The 18269-nt window shown below is 44.7% G+C and overlaps 2 protein-coding genes across 5 annotated transcripts in view; one reads left to right on the forward strand and one right to left on the reverse strand.

Moving 5' to 3' along the window:
- SPIDR (scaffold protein involved in DNA repair) overlaps positions 1-11017 on the forward strand; it is a 216169-nt gene extending 205152 nt beyond the window's left edge. For 3 of the 4 annotated variants that reach the window (XM_067290441.1, XM_067290440.1, XM_067290438.1), the window contains 4 exons: positions 5014-5107; positions 6588-6702; positions 7184-7237; positions 9901-11017. In XM_067290441.1, coding sequence (XP_067146542.1) covers positions 5014-5107; positions 6588-6702; positions 7184-7237; positions 9901-10029 — 392 coding nt within the window. In that variant the 3' untranslated portion in view covers positions 10030-11017. The remainder of the gene's footprint in view (positions 1-5013; positions 5108-6587; positions 6703-7183; positions 7238-9900) is intronic. The other variant, XM_067290439.1, reaches the window with a different exon arrangement.
- Positions 11018-11952: 935 nt separating this feature from the next.
- CEBPD (CCAAT enhancer binding protein delta) lies at positions 11953-13848 on the reverse strand. The gene has a single exon (XM_067292319.1). The coding sequence runs from the start codon at positions 13407-13409 to the stop codon at positions 12420-12422; it is 990 nt and encodes a 329-aa protein (XP_067148420.1). The 5' UTR covers positions 13410-13848; the 3' UTR covers positions 11953-12419.
- Between the last annotated feature and the right edge of the window lie 4421 nt (positions 13849-18269).

The following is an 18269-nucleotide window of genomic DNA, read 5'->3' on the forward strand; positions in this document are numbered from 1 at the left end:
TCAGGTCCTCATATTGATTTCTTGCACAAACGGTGTACAGGGATATAAAAGCATGGTACTGCTGTAGGTCATTAGGATATTTAAGTTTTTATACCTCTTTGTGGGCTCTGTTTGTCTTTTACTGGCCAAACTCTGCTTGGCTGCTGCTCCCACTCACTGATACCCCAGAATAAATGTTTGATGTACAATCTGTTTTATTATATTCCTTCCTACACCATCTTCTTTCAGGAGCCTTCTGTTCACACCAGCCTTGTTGATATTGGCAACACTAAGGTATACCAACATTTTTAAGGCATATAGATATGTTAGCCAGATTCTGAATGGTAGGGATTAGCTTCTTCTTTCCCTGAAGCTTTCCTGAAAGAGGGCAATTTAATGTTTCACCATAGACATCTAGCATAACTTGGCCAATACTTGCTTACCGCTTTGGATCAGTGCTTTGTCTAATACCTCAGTCCTTCCACTAACCCTGAAGAAACATTTCTTACAATGTATTTTCTAACTTTTCATAGTCATGCAGAAACATTCCCTGCAGTGTGTGTTCTAATGCTTTGTCCACTCAGCCTCTTAAACTTCTCAGTTGTGGAGGGCCTGTAAGGAAAAATTCTTAAAAGCCCAATAAATCTTGGCTTTTAAAGACAATTTCCTTTCTTAATTTAACTCTTAAGATTACAGTAATCCTTGTAGAAAATTCTTGATACTGATTCACATTTACGCCTTCAAGTATTCACTTAAACATTTGAAATGATCTATAAAATAATAGTAAATAATGGTTGCAAAGTGTAGTAATGAATCCTTCCAGCTCTAAAGCAATATACTAAAAAACACTCTAAAAACACTCAGAACCATTACTAAAAATACCTACTGTTTTGGTAGAGCCACCAATTAGCAATGTCTCTGTGATTAATATATGAGCACTTTGTACTGACAAATCTTAAACTCTAAAATTGCATAATGAAAAACAAACACAACTATGGGCCCTTCACTCTAAGCCTTGATCATTCTGCACATCTCACATCCATATTGTGAGTTTCTTGAAAGATGCTTTTATCACCAGTTATGAAATACTTTTTGGCTTTTTTTTTCAACCTCTCCAGTAGTTATGCTAACAGTTATCACTTCCTTGCTCTTACTTTTTATACACCAAGCATAAGAAGTGCCTTTCTTCTTTTGTCCAGGTGACAGTATATATAGTGTATAGTAGAATAAAGTAAAATATTTCTCTGTCCTTTCTTTTTCCTGTAAAGCAAAGAAAATAGAGCTTTGTGATTCTTTGTGTAAACAAGCATTTCCTTTACATACCTTAGAGGTGTTGGGCTTTCCCTGTTCTTCAGTACATATGGAAGAATGACAAGCCTTAATCCTACAATCTTGTGTTTGTCTAGTTTAATCTGAAATTTGTCTAGGGTAGCTGTTATCAGTATGTTCCCATACTTTTGTATTGATATAGAATATAAAATACCTTTTTTTATGCCTGTGCTAGTTCTACATACAGATAACCTTCACTTTCTTTTTTTTGTGTGTGTTTGCTATTGTAACTAAAATTGCTTAATAGCATTTATGATAGATATTCACTATTTTGAAATTTGGTTAGTTAGTGTTTACATCTTTCTAATGAAGAAGTGAAGTTAACAGCATTAGCCCTACTTTGTTGGTGGGAACATATGTATCCAATGGAGTAATTCATGCAGGAAAAATTATCTTCTCTGAGATTCCCTCACCATCTCTATCTCTTCTAGAAAAACTCACAGAGTTGTTAATTGGGCTTTCAGTGAGAAGCACTATGTGCTTTGTTCTAGTGTTCATTCTATTTCTTTGTGCCCTCCTTTCACTTCCTGTACTTCTGGTCACCTATGTGCGCTGCACGTAGGCCTCCTCTCACCTAACACCCAAAGGTGCTGCAAAGGCTCTCCCTCCTCCTGCAGTACGGCTTCTGCCCGTTCTGTCGTTGCTCCTCCTCCCGACGCTCAGGGATTTGGCAGTGTACCTTCTTAGTGAGGCTTCACTGGAAAACATCTTTTTAGTCAGTGAAAAATGTAGGTGGTCATTCAACTCTCCATTCAAGGATACAGCAATCAATCACAGCATCAGCACCTCCACGGATGCCAAGTTTGGTGGGGGGAGGGGGGCACAGACCATACTGCCTGCCAGGTTTAGGCAGACAAGTCATTATTTGGAAGGGAAGTTTAGGAAAGGGTTTATAAGGTATATAAATAGAATCATAGAATAACTTTGTTTGTAGGGAACTTCTGGAGTTCATGTAGTCCAAACTCCTGCTCAGAGCTGGGCCAACTACAGAGTTGCATCAGGATGCTCAGGGCCTTGGTCCAGTCACGTTTTGAATGTCTCCAAGGATGGTGATCCCACAGCCTCTCTGGGCAAACTGTTCCAGGGCTCAGCCTCTCTCACTGGGAAGAGTTTTTGCTTGTATTTAATTGGAATATTCCTTGCTGCAGCTTGTCTTTAATTATTTTTATTAGTGTTCTGCCAGTGAAATCTTCCAGTAATACTTGGTCAGATTCTTCTTCCCCCTCAAAAGGACAATGTTGTAATCCAAACAGATCCACTGAGTTAATCAGAAATCTTTGTTTCAGAGAGGCCCAGTCATATCAACTCTAAGATGCACAGTACGTTGCTCTTCAGCAGATGAGTGAAAACCTGCGGTTGCTTACTACTGGAAAGTTTATTCTTCTTTTAAAGATGGGTCTGTCACTCTCAGCTATGAGCTCAAGGTCAACAGATTTATTTTCTCATCACTGTGCATTGCAAAGTAATTTCTGACCTCTTTTTCCTGTATAGCAGTGGTCAGGATGACTTAAATTTTGTCAATTCATGCCGTACAGAACTAGTTTTCCTCTTAAATGTTCTTATGAGCAAATTCTAGTTAGTTCATGCCACATATGTGGTGTGGGAATATTACTTGATTAATGATATTTTCCTGGTATATGACTCACATCTAGTGATTGAATTTTCATATTGGATATTTTCATATTTCAGCCCTTACTCAGGCTTTTTTTCGGTTGTCCTGAACAAAATGGGATTAATTGTCTTGCTTAAGTCTCAGTTTTTGACTGAACTTTTTCCCTTTCTATTCAGTAATCAGAGTAACTTATTGGAAAAAAAAAATTAATGTAACTTTTCATTTTTTGAACCGTCAACCAGAGTGTTACTTTTAATCCTCAGCTCTCCTTTGCATTCCTCACCAGAGATCTGTTTGTCCAGATGTTGTCTTGATTGAGCTGTTATCAGCCTCTTCTTGAAGATGTTGACCACAACACAGGAAAATGCAGAGTAGATGTGAAAATCAACTTATGGCTATATGTTTCCATTTAAAAGAAGGATCTCAGGAGAATATCTGAAAGGTCCCTGAAAGTCAAGGAAACTCTGGTCTTGACAAAGGCATGCAGCAGTTGAGCAGTTTAAACTCGAGAAATCTCTTTGCATGCAGGATGCAAATGGCTGTCCCTGGATTATTTGATCTGTTGCTGCTTTGAGTTGCATTTGTTCAGTCTTCAGTGGTCTTCCGTGGTTCCACAAGGGGTCTGTACACTGGCATCAATATGAACCTTTGCACTACATACAGTCTAGTCAGTATGATCCTGATTCATTTTATTCCAATGCGTTTGTGTTGCTTGTGCCCTTGCATCCTGCAGCTGGAATGTAGTCCAAAATTGGGGGGAAGACGACTGAAAAGGCTTAGAGGGAAGAAACAGATCTGTCTAAAAAAGTTATGTTGAAATGAAAACGTGAAATTGTTGTGAAAAAAGAAACCTATTCAGCAAGCTAATTTGGTAGGTTTTCATGAACAGAGGAAACATGCCTGTGCTGTGTCCTACATTGTAGTAGCTGATGAAAACTTCTAGTTTATCTTAAAAACTGAAGTTATTAAAAGTTATTGCTCTAACATTCCAAAGGTTCCCTCTAAAATACCCAGAATTGCTCATTCTGTCAAGGTAATCCGTGTTCTTTTGTTATATGCATAGAAATTGGGTCATAAATGTTGTATCTGAGAAATAGCTTTCCTGATCTTCAGACTTGATGTCCTTTGAATTCCCAAAGAAAATTAAGGTTTTGCTGCTGATATATATCTCCCTCCTTTCTGCCAGTCCTTGTTTTAGGGCACTGGAAAGTAAGGAAAGTAAGGGATTACCACACTGTTTTACAGTCAGTGTAAGTGATCCCTAGACTCCAAAGCTTTATTTTATTGACTGTATTATAAAACTCTGAGATTCTTGCTCCCTATACTTCTGTTGTATCAGACCGAGGGTTTATTCTATTGCAGTTATGTTCTTCCAGGTGATCCACCTTGTACAGTTCAAAATACTTGCATTTTCTCTGTAAACAATGCTAATTACTTCAGCATATCATTGCCATAAAATATTATACACTTTTTATTGGCTTTTTATAAAACTCTGAATATATTTTTCTTGCCCAAACAAGCAAGGCCCTTTATATTAGTCCAAAGTATCTTTGGCATTCCCTTCTTAGGCACACACTTAAATCTGTGGGCCAGATCTAATCTCTGTTAAATCAGTATAAATGAAGAATAACTCCATTGTTAATGGAATTTAACTGGCATCACTGTTTCTGAAAAGGCTTGTGTCTCCTAATTGTCTTGTGTTTCCTAAATATTGATATCAAGCTATCTGAGCTGATGACTTTTGCCAGTATTTCTTGCCAGGGAAACGTCAGAGGTCCAGTATGAAAAAATCCCCACCAAAACAAAAAAAATCCCAAACTAGAACTACTGAACCTGTTTGGAAGGTTGATTTTCAGATATCTCTCTTCTGCTGTCTTTAGACTGTTGATGCATTCTGCCACACTGACATTCCTTTTTGGAGGGTGGAAGGAGAAAGAGAGTGAGATTGTTGGAAAAGTTGATTCTTGCTCTGGCACCATGAAGGAAAGTCTTATTCTTAAGATGAGAGTCAGAAAAGATCAAGCCTGCTGTGAAGCCAGGAGTTTGCTAGCTTACATTTAGTATTTTGTAAGAATTTTTTTTTTTTTTTTTAGGTACTGTTGTTGGGGTTAATGAGAGCACTGCTTTCTCCTGGCCTACATGTGACAGATGTGGCAATGGAAAATTGGAACTTTATCCCAAGGACAGGTAAGAGTCAGTATGCTCCTTAATATTCCAGGTGTTTTGCAGATGTAGCCATAACAGCAATAGGCGATGCAATCACTCCTGCAGACACAGGCTGCACTTTGTTCCTTCCTAGCACTGAGACATAGTATTTTTATTGCTGATGAACTGATAATACCAGCAAGGTTAGATTAGTTTATTAAGAAAGATACAAGTAGATATGAAATGGTTTGAATTTGCAGTAGTCACAATTTTGCAAGCCAATCCTGAATTATTAAAGATTTCATACCCCACTGCATTACAATATTAGTTTTAATGAACATGCCACATAACTCACAGGTCTGATTTTAAGCTCCTTGAACAATAGTTTCTTGTGTTTTTCTGTCCTACATTGTTACCATGTATACCACTAATTTACCTCGTTTTTTAAACTGACCTGTGATCCTTGCTATAATTTACATAAATGCAAAAGAGATGCATTCAGACCTATTGAATTTATAACCTTTCTAAAAACAACGTAGAATAATTCTGCTAATATGAATGTTACAAATGTGAATACTGATCTTACAGAACCTGTTATCACCTGAAAAGCCAAGCCCACATCACTTGGGCATGTTTGTGGGAAGCGTCCCCTTAGCTACTTAGCCAGCTTGCCCTTGCATAGTCTGAGATAGCTGATGGGATAAAAACCTTGTAGTAATAGGGCAAGCAGAGTGTAAAAAGCAGGAAAGGGTGTTCTTTCTACTGGAAAAGCTTACAAAAAGTTTAAGGAGAAGGAGGGTGATTTTGAATCACTTTGAAGTAGATAACATTTTCATAAATAAGAAAAGCTTTACTGTGTTTGTGTTGTTATGTACAACCTCTTGGGGGGGGGGGAAGCTGAAAAGCTGAGTAAGGTTGTCCTGTATTATACTGGCATGCAAAAAAATAAGAGCGTATGCATGTATACATAGTAGTTTAGTTCATAGTTTTTTTTCTATATTCTGAAGGACCCTCTTGCTTTATTTGGAGAATAGCTTAGCATCAACATCATTCATTCAAGCCCTCCATTCCAACAAGCACTTACTGCTGTGCTTAATTTCATGCATATGGCTTAAGTGTGTGCTGAAAACGTTGAGTGTTTGCTGAATGGGGGCCTAAATCAATGTTATTTAGGCCAAAGCTATACTACAGAGTTTTTTTTTTCCATGACTGTTAGAAGGTTATGAGATTCATATCTACTTAGTTGAGGTGGCTGTGAACAGCAGCCTCCCCCATGTCTGACAAAACTTATGAAAGGAAGATTCCTTTTTCTGGAAGAATTTATGTCCTCCAAGAAAGTTACTTAGCTTTACCAACATAACTCTATTTGCTATTATCAGCTGAATCTCCACCATGGACTTTTCTGCTAGAGGTCTACCAGCAAAGCATTTTACAGAATAGACTAGATGTTAGTTGTTTGTGTGTTGAGTTTATGACTGATAATTTTTCCATATGTTTTCCCATCATTGTTGGCATGTTTCAGCAGATTGCTGTATTGCAACCGGTGCTCTGAAGCTGTAATTTCACCAGTTTTGAAAATGCAACTGGAAGTCTTTTTGAGTTGTCCATCTCGATCTCAAAGTACAGTGAAAGTAAAGGTATGGTGTATTGAATATAATGAGGCTAGGTATGTGTAGACACATAAGTACTCTAAACCACACTTTTATAAATAGCTCTGTTAGAAGAAAAATTAAAAGATTTAAAAGAGAATCCCATAATTTAATCTGATATTAGACTTGGGCTTTGTTGCACTAAGAATCCAATTCTGCAGTCATTATTCAAATAGTACAGTCATCGAGTTCACCCTGGGGCTTCCGAAATGTTGAATGCATCAAGTCCTGCTGAAGGACTTTGCTGGGATGAGCCCTTGGGGAACTTCAGTGTCCACAGCTTAAAAGGAATGTGAATTTTTAGACTCCCATTCTGAACTTTTTTTGTGTCATCTCTCTTCTGCTTTCTTGGTCAGAGAAACAAAACCATTGTATGCTAACATGATTAATGTTTGTTTAACACAACTGTTTTAACCTGCGAAGAGAATGTTTCTGCATACATAAGTTCTTGTTAATTTTCTTATTGCAGCTGTTACAACGGACAATCTCTTCTCTACTGATGTCCTCCCCCACTGAGGATGGGGTAAGTGTAGTTAAAGCTGACAAAAGAAATTTAAACTACACAGACAGAATACTAGCGATGTTGTAAATCAAGTGGGAAGATATTAGAATCGTAGAAATGGAAGGGACTCTTGGAGGCCATGTAGTCCGACCTACTGCTCAACTTGACTATTGCCACCGCGAGATCAGGTCAGCCATGACTTTGCCTGGCAGAGTCTTGAAAATCTCTAAAGATGGAGATTTTACTGCCTTTCCAGGCAATTTGTTCCAGTGCTCCACTAGGAGTGGTAGGAGATTTCACTAGGAAAAATGATTTTTATTTTTCTTGTGCCCAGCTGGGGATTGATTGGGTTTGAAGTGAGTTCCAGAGCAATGAGTTGGTGTGGCTCCCAGCACAGGAGATCGTGCCTTCCCCCGCCGATGCCCTGCCGCTGCATCGCTAGCATCAGGCTGACACCCTCCTTTCGAAAAGAGAGATGGGGCAGGTGGGGTGTGTAGACCACTTTAGCTCACATGGGGTCCTGCAGAGCTATCTGCAAATAGTCGTATGGACATTCAGGGCTACGGCAGGGGCTATGCTGGGCTGTGCTTGGTTTTCTGGCCTACCATGTTCTGTCTGATCCAAAAGACAACGAAGATGTAGCAACCAAAAGCTTGGCTTTCCAGACTGCTTTTCTAATCCCTATAAACTGCAACTATTTTCTAGTAGGACATAAATTACTTATAGGTATTAGTAGTAGAGAAATTTGCAAAATGCATTAATTGGGGATCTGTATAAGTAAGACACACATAAGCCACAGGAATTCATGGGCTAAAGTACAGTTTACGTAATCGTCAAGTAGTTATTCCTTTAATCTGAGATATCAGAAGAACCCTGACATTTGGCACAGTGACCCAGATTTATCGCGGGTAAGTGAGGCATTTAAGGTAGGTGCGTGGCTGTCATTGGCTGCCATATGGTCAGTGGAGAAGGAGTGGCACCTTCAGAGAGGGATTTAGTCCAGGTAGGAGCTGGAGATCTCTCACTCTCTTTATTGAACATAGAAGGAAGCAAAGGCCAGCTCATCTTATTAAAGCTCATCCCAGTTAAATATCTTCAGTTAGGTGACACATGTTGGGGTCATTTTGCTTTCTCTGTGTTATACAGTCTTTCAGTAGTTTGCAATTACATGCTACATGGTTTTAATGTGATTTATTGATAATATTTAAAGGGGAAGGTTTCTCTGAAACTGTGAATTATTTTTCGTATACGGAGGGTCATGTTTCATTTAAGCGAAGAGATATGAGAATATCCAAAATATGTATGCTCTTTTAATAGCTGTTAAACCTGGCTAAGTTTTACAGTCTCTTTTTGTTAAAGACTGACAAAATATCGTTCTTTTTCTAGTTATTAAAATTCAAACAAAAAATCTCTTTCTTATGTTTCAGTTTTTATAATGTCAATATCTAGCAGACTGGCACCTTGGAAACAGACTTTTTTTCCTATTTGAAATACAGGATAACTTTTTCCTCTTAAGTATTTTCATCTCCCAACTGCTGCATTTTAAAAAGAAAGCACATCGCAACAAAGATTGATCACAAGAAATACCACTTTGGGTGGTATTTTTTGCTGATGCTGCTAAGTGTTCTAGGGTGTAGTTTGGTCAGCATTTCTTTGGGCAGTGAGGTTGGTGTTAGCCACTGCCTCGGCCACTTGTTCCTACATTGTGGCAACCCTTCACTTACTTACACCAACAAACAGAGCTGTTTGTGCAGCTGTACTGTGAAGTGGATTGCAGAACTGGTCTTGGGTAAAAATACTCTAGAAAAAGAAAAGGGTTGTTTATACCTTGAATTGATTTGGTTATCGGGTATCTGTACAGCCGTGCCTGCAGCACAGATAAAGAGGTGGGAATGGTCAGAGGGTGGTCCTGGGCAAGTCCCACTGATGAAAGAAATGCAGGTAAAACCCTGATCTGAGATACCCTCTCAAGGAGGGTTTCAGCCCTCAGTACTACCGTCCTTCCCTTGGCGTGCCGTGTCATCTTAGGGAGATCGTCCAACCCCTCTACCCCTGTTCTCCACGCACAGTAGTCTTTGCAAATAGCTACAACTCATGCTGGAAACCTGCCAATCAGATCATTAAGCAGAAGGAACTAGGTAGGTGCAAATGATTGTAAGTAATACCTGACAGAGCATAAAAAAGCACACACAGTTAAAAAGGGCTGGGGGAGTTAAATCCATTGTGACCTATTTTTCCCTTTTGTAGATCTGTTAGCTAACGTAATGGATATTTGTTAAATGATATTCAGCATGGATATATATGTATGTACATACATTCCTACCACATGTAAAACCTGCGCATGTAAGAAAACTTTGTAAAGGAAGCACATTATGCTTTATAATGGTTATGCTTCAGCTAAACAGAGTTCAAAATTGCAGTAGCTTTTTTAACCAATTCATTTTTAAGAGCCTGGTAAGGAAGCACCACTTTAAACAGGAATGAGATCTAATTGAAAATCTAATTTATTCACTAATCAAATATGTTTTTTTCCAGCAGTTCTAATGCAATTTTATTTTTGAGGATTTTTTTTTAAAAAGTCTTTTGGAAGAGGACCTTACACCCTTTATCTTTTGAGCTATATGCTGCTTAGAACAGAATGTACAGGACTGTTTGTTTTAATCAACATGCTTTTATCACTCCAGAGTTATGAGGTGAAGAGCGTGCTGGGAAAGGAGGTGGGGTTTCTGCACTGCTATGTCCACTCCGTAACCAGCCACCCTAGCTGTGTTGGATTGGAGGAAATTGTTCTTCTGGAAGCAGTAAGAAACTGAACTGAACACTGTCAGCTATTATAATATCTATGGACCTTGTATTGTGGTTATTTGTTAACTATTGCCATAGATAATGTGCAATGCAAGCGTGATAAGTATTAAGATAGTTTATTAAAATTGTGATTTACAAAGCACATTATTGCCAACACTGAAAAGTCTATAAAAACAATCATCTGTTCAATTTTGTGAACTCTTCTTTTTCTGATGAATTCAGAAGTTAGCAATACAGTTCCTTGGTATGTTTATTGTTTATGAATGTAAAACATCTTGTTCTGGAATTCTGAATGGTTGTAAAAATTTCAGAGGGTGTTTTTGTAATGCTGTATTTATTCTATGTCAATGGAAAATATTTTACTGATGTTTTTGAAATAAATATTTTGCTATAGACAGTGAATATCGATCTATCTGTTAAGCTGACAAGTTTATCAAGTTTCCAGAAACACTACCTGCTGCAAAACAGTTATGTGCTAAGTCTAAATTGTAGTATTTGTTATCATCTTGTAATAAATATTATAAACACAGATTTGAACAAAGCTTATATTTTAAAGTGTCAAAGGTATATAATGATGTTTTATAGCTAATTGGTATCTAAACATAGAAGTACCGTGTTATCTATAGCTTCCCACAAAGCGGGTGTTTTATTATACAGTCTCAATTATGTGTAAAGAATAAACTGGTTTGTAGGCCACCTAACTATACTTACCCTGACAGTATAGAGACATGGATTACAGATCAAGGTTATAACCATATAAGCAGATAAATATTATCAAAATCTTCCAATATGTTGTTTCAGAATCAATACAAGAGTTAATATGAGAGTTTAGTCAAAGGCTAGATTTTTTTTGCCTTTCTTATGGTACAGAGCACAATATTTAACAACATTGTAACAGGTCAGAGAATGAAGTAGCTTGTTTTGTGTAGTCCTCAGTATGTGATTATCCAACAGAAAAAGAGCAATGAAATTGTTGCTACAGTAATTGTTTTTGTGACTAGAGCTGACAACTTCACAATTATTAAAGGAATAGCAACCACACTTTGTCATCTCCTTCTCCCTACCCCTCCAAGTTCTTTAGTTTCCTGACTTGTCTTGCTCTAAGCAGGAAAGCTAAGTCAGCCTATTCCTACATCTGGGATACCACACTGCACGCTTCCAGGCTTGATTCATTGAAATCAGTAAGATTTCTCTCTCTAGAAAAGCGCTGTGTTGGAGATGCTTGTAGTATCCCGTTTTTCTGCTGGTGTCCCACATATGCTGTCATGGAAATGCAAACATGTTGCCTGATCTTACTTAATGTATTCACTCACGCATGGATCTGCATTTTACATTCCTCACTTGATCAGTGAAAGTGGCCAGCTTGTCCACTGCGATACCCTATTATACAGAGGGCTGAAATGAATGTGTACAAAACCTTAGCTTGAGACTACATCTTTTTAAAACTTCCCCGAGCACACTGCAGAGCGTGCAGCTCTGCATTTTTTGAAGTGGAAACCACTCTGAGGTTTTTTCCAACCGAAATTCTTATTAACTGTGTTTTGGTGTTGACACGTGCTCGTTGCACGGCGTTTCGGGAGTCACGGCCGGGAGCAGGGGCTCCCGCTGCTCTGCGGGGCAGCTGCCTTCATGGCAATACCTGGCTTGGCACCTGTGCACAGCACTGCAGCTCCGGCACAGAAACCTTATGGCTCCCACGTGCCAGACGCCCGAGTTACTCTCGCTATCGCATTGCCCCTACTTTGCTTTAGAAAAATAACACAGTACACCTAAGCCAGCCACCTTCTCCTTGCCTTCCCCTAAGTTGTCTCCCCCCCCCACACCCCCCAGCCTTACAGACGTCGCTGTTGCTGCAGGATCCCCGGGAAGTGCCTTTGCCCCGGCGCACTGACCCACTGCTTCCAACACATACAGCAAACGGAGAGCAGAAGTGATTTAACATGTCTTTTTTATTCTTAGAAATGCTGTAAAAATTGATATAAAAGGTCGAGCATGCTCAGTCTTTTTCATCCTACTGTCTAAAATACATGGGTTTTTGAATCATTAACAGATGTACCATAGCTGCATCAGTATGAGTAAAATGTAGAAAAGAGACAAAAAACTACCATTACAAAAATAATTTAAGGGGAGAAAAAAACCCAGCAACAGATATTTAGCTTTTTTCTTCCTTTTTTTTCCCCCTCCTTTTTGCAAGTTCCATGGTGAAAGACCCAGGCATCGCCCCTCTCGCTGCAACGCTGGGAAGAAGCTGCGCGCCGGCGGGCTTCCGCGGCGCCTTCGCCCTTCCCCTCCCGCGGCCCGGCGCGGCGCGGGGCGGTGCGGGCGGCCCGGCGCGGCCCTCTGAGGTATTTATCCACCGTTTCATGCAGTCCGTGTCTCGCGTCCCGCGCCCCCCCGGTTACCGGCAGTCGGTGCCCGCGGCGGGCTGCAGGAAGGAGGCGCTGGGCAGCTGCTTGAAGAAGTGCCGAAGGCTGCTTAAGTCCCGGGTGAGCTGCTCGATCTTCTTGTGCAGCTTCTCGTTCTCGGCCGACAGCTCCAGCAGCTTCTGCTGCATCTCCTGGTTGCGCCGCTTGGCCTTGTCGCGGCTCTTGCGCACGGCGATGTTGTTGCGCTCCCGGCGCTGCCGGTACTCGGGGCTAAACCTGTCCACGCACTTCTTGGCGCCGCGCTCCTTGCCCGGCGGCGGCGCGGCGGGCGCGGCGGCGGGCGCCGGCGAGCGGGTGCTGCAGCTGGAGGGCGAGCTGCTGCCCGGCGGCTCGGGGGAGGTGGGCGGCGTGGGCTGCCCGCTCAGGTTCATGATGGTCTGGGCGCAGGTGGCGATCTGCGAGGGCAGCAGCGAGGACGAGAGGTCGCTGTCGCTCCAGTCCGGCTCCTGCTTCAGGGCGCCGCGGGAGGAGGAGGAGGAGGAAGAGGAGGAGGAGGAGGCGGTGCGGGGCTCGGCGCCCAGCAGGGTCATGGCAGCGCCGAGGTCCTTGGCGGGGTCGCGGCCGGCGCCGCCGCCCGGCGGCAGGTAGTCGCCGTAGTCCCCGCCCCGCTCGGGCTTGTGGTTGCTGTTGAAGAGGTCGGCGAAGAGCTCGTCGTTGCACAGCTCCAGATTGGGCACGGCCGACATGGAGTCAATGTAGGAGCTGAAGTCGATGGCGCTCTCGTCCTCGTACATGGCGGGCGCGGCGGCGCTGAGCTCGGCCAGGTTGGCGCCGCTGCCGCCCGGGCCGCCCGCCGGCTCCTCGGCGCTCATGCTGCAGCCGGCGCGGCCGGCAGCGCCGGGCTTGCAGCCGGGGCTCGGCCCGCCGCCGCTGCCCACCTTGGCATCGTAGAAGTTGGGTTCCGGGCACCAGCTCTTATAGCATGCCGGCGAGTCCAGGCTGTACAGCGCCGCGGCGCTCATGGGCGAGCGGGCAGCGGCGCCGCGGGGGCGCGGCGAAGGGGCTCCCGGCCGCGGGCACCAGCCGCCGCTCCGCGCCGCCGCTCGCGGCTCCAGCGTCCGCGCGGACAGGTGGGGGGAGCCGCGGCTGCCGCTGCCGCCGCCGCTGCTGCTGCTGCTGCTGCCGCCGCCGCTGCTGCTGCCGCTGTCCCCGCCGCCGCTGTCCCGCCGGCTCGGCTGGGCCGCGGCGCGGGCGCTGCCTCCGCTATGGGCGCGGGAGACGCCGGGGCGCGGAGCGAGCCGCAGCCGGAGGGGGGACGGGGCAGCGCGTCTCTAGACCTGGGAGTGAGCCGCCCGCTCGGCCCCTTTTATACGGCGCCGGCCCCGCCTCCTGCCCCAGTGACGGAGCGGGTGTTGCTGGCACCCCGCGCCGGGGGCGGGCGCGGGCAGGGTGCGCGGCCGCGCAGCAGCGGCGGAGGGCGCTGCCCGCGGGCGTCCCGCGGCGCGGCGGGGGCTGCGCTGTCGCCGGCCCCTCGTAAACCTTGGGCGCGAGCGGAGCGAGGGGGGCCGGGGCGGGGGGGGGAGGCCCCGTCCCCGCCGCCGCGGTGCCCCGTGCCCGCGGGACGGGCCGTTCCCGTCCCACCTTCCTGTTTATGGGGCGGGCGGGGAGGGGCGAGCAGCAACCGCCGCGGCCGGAGCCCCCCGCGGGCCGCCCCGCCACCTGCCGCCGGGCGCGGGGGCCGCGCCCCGGCTCTCCGCGGCTGCGGCGGCCCCTCTCCGCGCCGCCTGCGCGGTGTCCGCCCCGCGCCCGCCCGCTGGCGGGGCCGCCGCGTAGGTGCGGCGCCGCCGCCCCCCGCCCCGCGGCGGCCGTTAAACGGCGGTGCGCGCGCGGCGGGCCGGGCGGGGTGACTCCTCCGGGTGCGCGTTTGCTCCGCGCGGGCGCGAAGGGCTGCGGGACGGGGCGGGACGGGACGGGGCGCGCATGCTGCCCCCTCCCGGCGGAAGCGCGGCGGCCGCCCCCTCCCCCGGCGGGGACGCGGGGCTCGCTGCCCGCTGCCCCCCCCCCCCCCCCGCCGCGCCGGGCGCCCCTCCGCGGCCCCGCGCAGACCGCTCGTGCCAGGCCGCCCCGCGCCGCGCAACGCCGCGCTCTGAAACAGCTGCCTTTCCCTGCTGCGAGAGCAAAAGGCGCGCAAATCCGGCGACTCCTGCGCGGCCTGTCTGAGCGGCCCCCGAGCGCCCTCCTCAGGGACGGTCCGCGCCGGGGCGGCGGGCGCGGCAAGCGCGGAGCTGCGCTGCGCCGCCCGCGAAGGGAGGGAGGCTGCCTGGGCTTCCCCTTGCACCGGGTAGGAAAAGGGGTTTGAGTAGAGCTTTAGCTGCACTTCCACGGTGTCTTTGTAAAGCTAAAAGTCTCCTTAAAAATATGTTGTTTTTTTTTTTTTTTACATGCAGTAAACTACTACTATTAAATTGGCAAGTATCAGAGAAATTAAAATAATATTTAACTTAAAATACATGAAATATTAAGTTCTCCAGTTACCCAAAACAATTTTAAAAGCCCGGGTTCATAACCAGATATTTCATTGACTGAATGGAAAGAAATGAAAACTTTCAAAAAGTCTACTTAAGTTTTTTTTCAGGTGGCATAGCTGAATTTATGATGATTCAATAGGATTGTCCTAGTTGCTGATTTTTCAGCTAAACATTCAAATGACATCATTACCAGCAGAGCTTTGGGCTGATCAGAGGTGGATTTCTGGAGATTATAGGTAGGCAACTTTATATGCTGCAGTTGTGTGGCAGTGCTTGCTCCCTTACTCAGGTTATTGCAGTAATGCAGCTATTTGTCAAAAAGGAGGGTGTATTTTAACTTTTAAATAGTTGGCACAGGCCTGCTATATACTCTTTCTTTTTGGCAGTAAACTCTTGGTGTGAATGCTTGTGACATCAAAATAACTGTACCTGCCTGGCAGGTAAGGTTTTGCATGTAGGGGGTTTGTTTTTCTTTTAACTGTAGTGCTGCGGTTAGATCTACAGAAACTTTGTGTTTAAATAAACCTGATCTGGTTTGCTCTGTAGGGACTTGATTTACATGAATGTTAAGATTTGAATTTGATGCGACACAGTAAGTTGCATTTTTTGGTGCAAACAATTTTTTTTTTCCTCTAGCTGTGAAAAATAGTATGTCTGTATGTTGTTATTTTCTGTCCTCCAGCATTATGGTATATTCATGTTGCATGACGCTCTACTACCCTGCTTTTGGCTTAGCTTTCTGGCAGGTAAGTGTGATGAGTGTCACTCAGTGCTCCTGGACTTTTTTTCTTTGCCAGTAGTGTACAGAGGTAGGTGCATGAAATGTAGGCCAGTACTTAGAAATGCAAGGCAGTCTCAGACCTGCTCTCCTCCTCTCTCTGTGACAGGGTCCATTGATTTGCTGGAAGGAAATACTTCTCAGCTGTCATAGCTATAAAATTATAGTTTATCTTGGAAAGTATCTATCATCTCAGTTAATTGTTTGTACTTAGAACTGTGTTACGTTCGCAGCTCACTGAAGGTCTTATCACCAGAGGAGAACTGGTCATAAGGTGATATTGGAGCAGAGCTCTGCCAGCCCAAACAATCTCCTTTGATATCAGTCACACATTAACACAAAAAAGACTCCAGAATCACAGCAAGGACTCTGCTTAGTCACCTAACTGCCACTTTGGGCACCACAGTACACCATTTCAATTCTCAAAAATCTCTCGCTGAATTGTGAACTGCTGGGCATGGAAAAAAAACCTGTAAGCCTCAATTTGCCACCTGTATCATATCAAAGCCCCCCAAATGGGCCAAAGATGGGGTGCTGAGTTGTTTACTTTGTCTTCAAGACCTAGGAGGCATGTTCAGAGATCGTTTGGCAAAATTGTAGTCACGTGCTGTTACCCAAAGCCAAACGGTGTGAGGTGGCACCTGGAAGTTGTTTGTTGCCTTTGTTGCTCAGCCTGGTTCAGCCCAGGGTGTCTTAGGAGAGTGTTTCTGTGTAGGGCCTCTGTGTGCCACGCGCTGCCTCAAGTAGTGGGGTTTTAGTGCCACTCCAGTGGCACAGCCAGGACCATGTAAAAGTGAGTGATAGTTGTTGCTTGTCAAAGTGCCTGACTAAAGGTAGAAATACATCCTGGCTCTACGGGACAGATTTGTCCAAAATCTTGGCAACTGAACCTGTTCCTGTTGCTGGAATAATGTCATAGAGGGTAAAGCAGAGACAAGAACTTAAAACTCCCTTACCCATCCTGTTGAGTATCTGAAACCACTGACTCAGTGCTCCTTTCAGTAAGTTTTAAGCAGCAGCAAGAAACATTTTGAACATATGAATTTCAGAATTTTTTCTATGAATGTTATTTTAGGTTCCTGCACTAAATCAAGCGAAGAGGAGAGTTTAAACTTGGATCTTGCATCTTCCAGGTGAGTGGCTAATCATTGGGCTGTAGAGGTGTTTATTATCATAAATTTTCTCGAGAGAAAGGACGGAGCTTTAAACTACTCTGGAGTTCCCAGCTCTGAACCCCTGGAATCACAGTAACAGAAAACAGATCCAGTGGAGGATCAGGAACTTGACCAAGGCTGAGCTTGTGCTGGAGAGTCCTCGGTGCCCTTATCTGGGCTTGCAGTGATGTGGCAATGAGGTCATGCAAGCAGGGCTCCCACTTTCCCTGGGGAATCCTGACCACATTGGTTGCGGAAGGGCAGCTGCAGAGCTGCGTTGTAGGAGGGACGTGCTATCAAGGAGAAGCACCTCAAGACACCTGGTTTCATGGGGAAAGGCTGGCTAGGTGGTGACAGCATCCAGCTAAAAAGGGAGAAGATGTGGAGAATCCTGTTGTAAAATGATTTGCAGTAGTTTGGGACTGCCTTCAGACTGGGATATCTGGGTGAGGAGATGCAAATTGGGGGCGGGGGGGGGGGGGAAGAAAACCCCCACACTCCCCAGGATCAGCCAGCACCTCTTCTGATTTTGTAGGTGGCTCTCCTAAACCAGCACGGCAGCTGCTGAATGTGTCCTCTCTTCACCCTCTTCCCACCTCTTCCAGGGTTCGTGCCCCCTCCCTCACCTCGGAGCTCTCATAGTATTTTGCTTTTTATTTATACTCATACTTGGATCAGTCCATTGCACTGATTCAGCCTGTGGCTACACCGTTAGCAGCTGAAGAAACGGCCTGTAAATGAAGGGATTTTTCTTTTTAGCTCTTTTAAACTCTGTGCTGTGACTCACTGTGGTGCATTTGAACCATACTGATATCAGTTCATGGCAGATTCATTTAACTGCACCTGGAGCTGCTGAACTTGTGGATTAATTTTTCCATGTACCAACCTGAACAACTTACCATGAAAAACCTACTGATTCTGCTAATGGTTTATGTAGCTTTTTAGATGCGAGTAATGAATTTCCAGATAAAAGCTGCATCTGGTTATTTAATCTGAGAAATACTTTGCTGTACTTGTGGACAGTTGATGAGTTTTGTTTTGCATCATGAGACCTGAAACAATCTCCTCCTTTCTTTGAGCCACCCATCATCTTGCCCTTTTCTGGAAACAAAACAAAACCACCCCACAAAGCACAGAGCCCAGCAATGTAACTGAGATTTTATTATTATTATTATTATTATTATTGCATCAGTACTTTCCTTGCTGTTCCATGAGTTGGCTTTTGTCTTTCCATTTAACTTGTGTATTTTATTTAGAGCACTTTAAGTCAGGATAATGGATAGCAGCTGGGATTTACATATGTTGGGGATCATTTTCAGAATTAGCTACACAGAAACAGCCCGGTCTTTTACTTCTCGATTAGGGTAATACCACTTGTATAAGGAGTGTTTCCACTAATGTAATAGTTTTGTGGTGATTTGT

The sequence above is a fragment of the Apteryx mantelli genome, chromosome 2, assembly GCF_036417845.1.
Source record: "Apteryx mantelli isolate bAptMan1 chromosome 2, bAptMan1.hap1, whole genome shotgun sequence".
Lineage (NCBI taxonomy): Eukaryota > Metazoa > Chordata > Aves > Apterygiformes > Apterygidae > Apteryx > Apteryx mantelli.